The 8,461-nt window shown below is 39.4% G+C and overlaps 1 protein-coding gene across 1 annotated transcript in view; it reads left to right on the forward strand.

The window, feature by feature from the left end:
- fhip1aa (FHF complex subunit HOOK interacting protein 1Aa) overlaps positions 1–7,017 on the forward strand; it is a 33,522-nt gene extending 26,505 nt beyond the window's left edge. The window contains exons 10-13 of the mRNA XM_044347248.1: positions 356–1,390; positions 1,502–1,680; positions 2,017–2,137; positions 4,239–7,017. Coding sequence (XP_044203183.1) covers positions 356–1,390; positions 1,502–1,680; positions 2,017–2,137; positions 4,239–4,435 — 1,532 coding nt within the window. The 3' untranslated portion in view covers positions 4,436–7,017. The remainder of the gene's footprint in view (positions 1–355; positions 1,391–1,501; positions 1,681–2,016; positions 2,138–4,238) is intronic.
- The last annotated feature ends 1,444 nt before the right edge of the window (positions 7,018–8,461 follow it).

Below are 8,461 nucleotides of genomic sequence, written 5' to 3' on the forward strand. Positions count from 1 at the left end.
ACAAACAAAACAAGTGGAGGATAAATGCAAAGTCATTAAAAGGGGCAGTTATATAAGTGCTGTCAAAAGCATAAGCAAAATATTTATTTACTCATATTACATTTTCAAAATCTGCACACAGTTCTGAGTTTAGTGCACTGCAAGGTGTTGATGTGCATTTCATGGAGACATGAACATATAACATGGATGAATATAAGTATTCGATCAAATAGTGAGATTTCCTGCTGTTTCCCTGTATTACATCACTTTACCCCCTGTAGTTACATGTCAAACTCATTAGTTCTGCTCTGTGTTAGCGCTGTGCTGAAGTGCTGCACGCCAGCTTTTATCAACATATCCTATCTGTTTTTCCCAGAGGAAAAAGAAAGCTTCTCAGAAGAGGATGATGACTCGGGTAACTCCTGCACCATCGGGTCAGAAATCTACTTGGATGTCAGTTATCTCCATTACCTCTATGATGCCCGACTGAGCATCAGCAGCTGCATCCGGGCCTGCCGGGTTTGGTCAGCCCTGTACGACGGCGAGGACCCGCCTCCTGAGAAATACCAGCCGGGCGTCCTCGAGGAGCCGGTACTGAAGAGGCCGCAAACCCAGATAACTCTCAAGAGAGCTCCACAGCCGCTAGCACCGCGCCCTCGCCCTGCCCCGCCGCCGAAGTCAGAGCCACCCTCCGTCAACCAGCTGGAGCTGGAGTGGGATGATAGTTACGATGCATGCCCGGTGCAGACTGCTGAGGCTCCTGTTGAGAGTAAACCTCCACAGCTGCCTTCTGCCGAGCCTCCGAAGCACATCCAGGAGATGAGGAGAACAGCCATCATGTTGGTAAAAGGCTCATACATTGAGGAATCTGAGTTCCAGGACGACGTCATGGTTTACGATCTTGTTGCAAAGAAAGATAGCACAGATGTTGAGCGTGGTAAGCACAGACCCAACGGGTCAGAATCAGAAGAACCCCAACCAGGTTCACCTGAAGCTCCCCTAAAAAACGGACTCAGTCTAACGCTTCCAACCTCTGTGATAGCTGATAATGGTAAGAATAGCTCGGACATAAAGGCCAAAGGTCAAACAGATTGTAATTCCAACCTCCAAAATACCACCACAACCGCCACTGCCACTGCCGCCGCTGCTGCTGCTGAGCTGGGTGAAGACCTTTTGGCTCAGTATGAGGAGCTCATTCGTACGTTGGACACAGAAGCAGGTGGAAAAACGGTCAAATCCGATGGAGAGTTGAAGAAGCCCATCACACCCGTGGAGGCGGAGGAGGAGCAGGAGGAGATGGATTTCACCTCCTTCTCTGCTGAGACGCCAGAGCCAGAGAAAGTGCATTCACCATTTGGCCCCACGCTTCGAAGCGGAAGTACAAGTAGAAACCATTCAGTGCCTTTTACAGGTGAGTCAGAAATCATAGTGCTGCAGCAGCCTCATTATTCACCAAAAAAAAAAAAAAAATTACATTCAGACTGCACAATTAAAATATTGTTTATAATTATTCTCTCTGCAGGGCCGTTTGTCAGTGTGCTTTTGTCTCGTCTGGAGAACATGCTGTCCAACTCGCTTCATGTCAACTTGTTGTTGACGGGCATACTGGCCCAGTTGGCAGCCTTTCCTCAGCCTCTGCTGCGCTCATTCCTCCTCAACACCAACTTGGTCTTTCAGCCGACAGTTCGCTCCTTGTACCAGGTAACAAAAACTTGTTTTGTGTGTACATGTGTAGGCAGGAGTGAAGGCTTTTGTATTATCGGGTAAACTGCAATATGTTGAAACATGCAGTTTACCTTTTAGAAGTGTGAGTGGAGATATGATTACAGTGAATTGTTTGAAATTTGAGCGTAGTACTCCGGCTGCTCTTGATTAACTTAACATAAATGATGGCGTGTAACTGAATAAGCGATCCTTGATTAAGACAATCAGGCTGCAATTAGATTTGAAGGTTGTGCTCATTAGGTTTATTTGCATCACTGTAACCAATGCAGGTGTGAATTGGATCCTCAATTTCTTTTCTGTGTTTACCTTCAGGTACTAGCCACCGTGAAGAACCAGATAGAAGAGCTGGCTGCCACCAGAAAGGACTTTCCAGAGCTGATTACTGCCGCCCAACACTGGCTCCTGGCCAGGGAGGCGTCGTTCGGAGCAGCAGGTGATAATACACCCACATCTACGATCTTTGTTTGTATGCCAGCGTTATTCACACTCCTTATAACGATAAATATTTATTACTAAATGTGGTAAATATGCTCATTTTCTTTCTTACTGGGAGTTAGATTAGGAGATTGAAAGAGCTCTCATGTGGTGTTGATAATTTGAGATTGTGTCTCCACTGATTTTTAAGGCACAGACATGAGACACGTGGTATCTTGTCATCTAACTCTGGGCATGGAAGCAAATAAGTGTAATGTTTAAGTATTTGTTTAAAAAAACAGGTTTCAGTGCTTTTTAACAGGATGACTCATACATGAAAAATCCAGTATTTAAAACATTCATATTCAGTTGTAACTCTGGGTAGCTGTCATGTATTTGCAAATCTTTCATTAACTTGGTTAATTGTTACAAGAAAGGCTCATGCTCTATATTTTGACTTTTAATTAGCATATTAATATCATCACTAAAATACTCTATAAGGTTCCGATTTATTAAACTAATGTAATTGGACACCAGATTTCAAATTAATAATGTATTTTTAATCCAACATTTAGTTAATAATTAGTATCAGTGACCTGAGATATCTTTCATTATGGTTTTGTAAGATTTTGGAGCATATTTTGGTGGAACCCTGATGATTGAGTTCCTCATTAACTCATTAACATGCTGTCAAAATGGTTCGAGTTCAAAACAGCCGCTGTATTCATTGTCGGCTGTGTTTTGGTTTCTGTTGGGAAACAGAATAAATTCTACTTGATTTTGTTAAGTTGTGTCTTTTCAGTCAAGCCCTGGAGTTTTAGGCATGTTTTTGAACTGGATTCCTCTCAGTTTCAGAGCTATACAGACTACAAAAAAATGTTGTTAGAAGAATGTTTGTGGAAAGATAAGAGGCCATGAATTTAAAAGGGAATTTTTAAGTTGGTTAACTGGATCACTCTCCTTTCTTCCTTTCTGAGAAGCAGCACTTAAGATCTTACTTTTTGGTTGAACTTATTACTTATACATGCAGAAATCATTAACAGGAATATATTATGTTTACAAAATGTCTTAAAGGATTAAGCTAGTGAATTTCTACATATTTCTTATTGTCAATGAAAAGACCAAAACCAACAATGAACTGATCCCACTAACGAGTGTGATCTGTGTATCAAAGCCTGATACAGTGTAGATTATTAATTTGTCCCATAGAGCTCCATTGTTGTTCAGAAACTGTTAAAAACACATAAATTAGCCACACTGTTGCACTCGATGACATGTTTCACTAAATGTGTAGTAATCTGTGGCTAAAAATTGTCCCCAACAGATGCGCAATTTATCTATTTTTTTTAATTGTCTGACATTTGCTAAAAACTAAAGTGCCCAGCTGCCTTTTTTAAAACTTCAGCCTTCAGGACGACCACATGGGTTTGGAGCTGAGAGCCACAGACAGGGTAGAGAACTCAACATATATTTATTATAGTTTTAAGATTGTGTGCACTGTCTTATGTTATACTGTTGTATGGTTAAATGCACAGAGCAATACTTTGTCTTCTCTGCTTCTCCTATGAAAATGTTCAACTGCCGGTTAGCAGCAGGTGTGGATAAGTTATCAGAGGCGAAGCTGTGATTAAGCCTTCAACTTTTTATGCTAAGCAGATAGAAAGGAGGAAACCTCCCGGGGAAGAAAGATAAATAAGTGAACGAATTATACGAATGAACAGAAGGAATATTGTGTATTAATTAAAAGACACCTGTTTGTCTTCGCGGGTGATGAATACGGGATGTTTTGTGGTGCATGCAGCTGTACGTACAAATATGATCATTGAACTTCACCACAGCATCTTTTAGCCTCACAAGCTGTCTGATCCATTTGCAAATGTTGGTGTTGATATTGCAATAATGACTTAAAGACATCGGGCTGTTTGTGAACTCTCCTTTAAGACAGAAAATTCCCACAAGAGAACTAACAAATTGTTGGATTTGGTCCTTTCATGGGAAGAACATAGAATAACCTCAGCCTTATCCTTCAAATTCAAACATATGCATAGCATTATTATAATCACATATGAACATACTTAATGTACTGCATGTTGTTTACATTGTCTTCCTCATATTCTCAGACAAAAACAGCAGTGGTGGCTCCAAGCATGGTGATGTGGGGAGGATGTTGAAGAGTTCCCCGCCACCGAAACCCAAAGCCATCTCTCTGGACCGGACAGACGTGTTTGCCACCGTCCTCTTCACGGAGTTCCTCAAAGAACTGGCTGCCATTGCACAAGAACACTCCATCTTATCATACATTCCTATGGAAGAGTAGTCGTGTCCTGATAGGCCTCTGTGATGAGTCAAACTGAACTCTGAAAGATTTTAAAACTCTGTTTTTGGATGGTTTTCTTTTTTTTTTGTTGTTGTTGTCTTTTTCAGGCACTACTCCATGAAGAAACCTCTTAGATCGAGTGATTTATACAACTATTTTTAAAATGACTATTTATTTTCCAAGCAAAGATAATCACTTTCATGTGCTTTTTAATTTCATCATTCTAGCTCTGTATAGTGTCCGGCAGCCACGGAGGAGGTCCAAACTTTGAGCTAGAAAATCTTGACCTGCATGAGCAAATAATTTTCATAAAAGTGAGCTCCAGGTCCACCAACCAAAGACTGTAGGGAGACGATTTTTAACAAAACAAAAAGAAAAACGGCTATTTTTTAAGCAATCATCAGCCCTCGATCTGAATGTCTTCTACAACCAGCTCCAACCACAGTATGATGTCTGCTGCTCAGTGCGGTTCTATAAAAATACTCAGGTGGCCTTTCTGGAGTGTTGTTGCCTCATTGCCGTAGGATTACAGTACAAACTATAGCTGAGCACAATGTGGAGCCTCTGTTTGGCTTTGAGAGGACGAGCCTTTGAATTAGCAGCATGAAAATGTAATTTGATTATAACTGTTGTCATCACAGAAAAACATCCAAACTTAATTATTATGCAACCGACTATTTTTGGGGGGGGCAAAACACGTTTGGTCACTTAAGTCTTTAAACCTCACAAAGGGGTGTTTTCACACTATCATTGTGTGTTAGATGTACATTTCTTTTGGTGTTTTTCTGTTGATTCATGATGGTACCTCAGGAGTCTTTTTAATGCACATTAACACATCTGTTCTCAGTTCTTAAACAGCCTTTGGGTAAAGCAATTTACACTACAATGCACGAGTATCTCACACTTATGGGCTCCACATGTTCTCTATATCCATACAAATTAACAGACCAGAGCACCAAAACCAGGATTATTGATGCTATATTTAATTTGCCTTACATTAGTAAAGCTTTACAATGTACATATTGTAAGAAAACAACTATGCAAATCAAGGATATTTTGGTTATAATTAAGTTTTGAATATTTTCAGAATGGGAAGGGGTATTTAAGCTTTTTTTCGAGACTTTCTATTGCCATATTTTTTTTTTTTTCAACAATGTTAGAGGCTTTTTAGTGGTGACGGTTTGTCAACACTACCTTCTATTTAGGCATTGTGTAGGGTGTTGTTTTAGTTGTGATAAGTCTTAAATATCACTGTTGGGAGAGTCGTAGTTTTGCATTTATTGAAAACCATCTCAGACTGTAACTGTTACCGAGGGCAACCAGTTGTAAATTGCCTTTATTTGAGTCCAGGTGGTGAGCACAGTTGTTATAATGAGATAAATTCAAGAGATGTATTTTGTTACAAAGCATGCCTCTTTTAAATGAATTTACCAGAACAGAAAGACTTTTAAATTAGTGCCTACATTAGGATTTTAGTTCACATTATTGCCTGATTTTAGAATGGGTTTACACAGGTGTAATACAGGCTTTCATAGGTTATGCTTACAGTTTATAGTGAAATATTTCCTTTCTTACTTAAAGCTGTCCATTGTCAAAGTGTAACGGCTGTGGGGACTGAAGAAGTGCAACATGTATTGTTTTGTCCTAATATTTCAGCCGAGTTCTGCTTTATATTAACTTTTAACTGTGTAGAAGACAAAAACTAGGAGTAGGAATAAAAAAAAAAATCACTTTCCATTCATAACTTGATAGAATGATACGGTTAATATCATGTGGACAATTATCTGGTAGATTTACCTTTTAAGACAATTTGTTGCATGGCCATCATTGGATCCTAAAGTTTAGAGAGAAAAATATGACATTAATGGTTAAAACTGATTCTGAGATCATGGACTGCTTTGAGTATATCTAACAAAAGGTAAATGCACTTTTGTACAAACAGAAGTTATCAGAAGAAAAGAAAGATGGGATGAAAAGATCTCTGCATATCTGGCGGTGCTGTAAAATTACACTGAATGATGGATGTTGTCATCTCATGAGTTCAGCCAACAAGATCACTTTAAATCTGGTTTGTTTTTGTTCTTATTTAAATCCATTTGGTTTCTATTTGATGCTATGCAGACAATTAATTATGCAGTAGAATCCTTGTGTGCTCGTATTTTTCTACAAAGATGGCTGCAAATATATTTCTATCAATCTATGCCATTTTCTGAATTGTTGAGTAAGTTTTTCTCTCTGGCAAAAGAATGTTGCAGAGCACTTTATCAGCCTTTATATACTACAGTGCCACTCTGCACTGAGTCATGCTGAAACAGCCCCTCAACCAGAACCGGTTCAGTCTGTGTTAACACACCAAGCACAGTATAACAATCACTGTTTGAGCAAAACGGGTATTGCAAGTTGGCAAAAAGATCACAGAGCAGTTTTTGTCTCAGTAGATTCTTATATCAAAGGTTCTTTCTGACACCATTTGGCCTCAGTTTTCTGTCCCAGATGTAATCAGGTCGCTGTTTGTTGCTGGTGTCTGAGACACAAAGGCATGCCTCTTTTAATAAAGACAACTTCTGGTAAATGAAACTGTATGCATTTGTGTGTTGACATTTATTTTCACCCCATAAACTAAATTAAATACTGCCAGATTTCCAAACCAGAAACTCAGCTACTTTGCCTAACAGCTTTCAGCTGACACCATCAATATATTGTTTCCCTTTTGACAGAGGTGGTTTGGGGCTGTTTACTCTGCGGACGTCCTCATTTAATCTACATTTACTTTCCCAACAGCCCATCCCCCAGAGAGGTTTTGTTCAAAACAAGGTCTTGTTCTTGGGTAAACACAGGAGCTTACACTCGCGCTTCATATGCACCAACTATGACACATTAGATGAAGCAAACTGTGATGGAGATGCTTTTGACAGCTCGTAAACATCCTGTGCATCATTAGTGCACAAGAACATCCTTTGTAAAGAGCACCACTTCATGCCTGGGCATGCAAACAGGTTATTACATCGGTCAAAAACAGCATGACACGGCAAGATAAATGGTCACATCATAGACTATAGATTCAGTCTGTTGGTCACATGCATCTGGCAATGTTACAGCAGAATGTGATTTGATGTAACTCAATATTTCTGCCACGTCAAGTGAGGTAAACCAAGTCAACCCTCAGGCTACAGCTGTTGTCTTTGAAAACAAGGTCTCCTGAAACACATACAATAATTTGTAGCTAATGCAACCAAAACTGAAATCAAATTATTTTGTAATGAAAAAGCCCCAACAGCCCTCAGGGCTCTGCAGTTACCTTGCAGACAGTCTGCACACAGTTACAGCCAACCAGAAAACAACACTGAATGACACTCTTGCTTATGAAGTTAGTGTTATGTGAAAGATTTCATTTTCTGATCTCCATGTGGGATCAGCTGCCATATTAGTTTTGGAATTACTTTGTTTGAAAATGAAATTTGAGTAAACTAAATTGAATGTACGCAATATTAGCAATTTGAAGCCAACTGATGAGGTCAGGGAATTTCCTCTATTACATATAAATCGACCACAAAGTAGAATAAGTGCAGATAAGAAGATAGAAGTGTTAAAAAAAAGTGTTGAAGATTGTGCAAAGGATCTGCACCTCTAGAAAAGAGGAAATTCATATTAAATGTACCATAGTATGAAAAGTAATACAAGCTCAATAACATGTGTTTCAACCACAAGAGGGAGCTCACTGCTTGCTTACCTGCTCACCTCGCCTCTCTGGACAGAGAGCATCTGTCATGTCAACAATTTTATCTTCTGCCTGTGTTATTTTCAGGCATCACAAATGACCATAATGGCCAATATGGCAGTGGCCAGTAGCACATAGAGTTATATGGGAAGGGTTTTATTAAATTATATGCATGTCTGTTTAGACAAAATCTAAAATTTCCTGACTATCAGGACCATTTCATTGATCTGAAACATGAGATCTTTTTTTTCCATTGATGATCTTTTTGCATCATTTTTCAAGCAGAACTAACTGTTTCAGCAGAACAA

This window comes from Thunnus albacares, chromosome 3 (genome assembly GCF_914725855.1).
Source record: "Thunnus albacares chromosome 3, fThuAlb1.1, whole genome shotgun sequence".
Classification (NCBI taxonomy): domain Eukaryota; kingdom Metazoa; phylum Chordata; class Actinopteri; order Scombriformes; family Scombridae; genus Thunnus; species Thunnus albacares.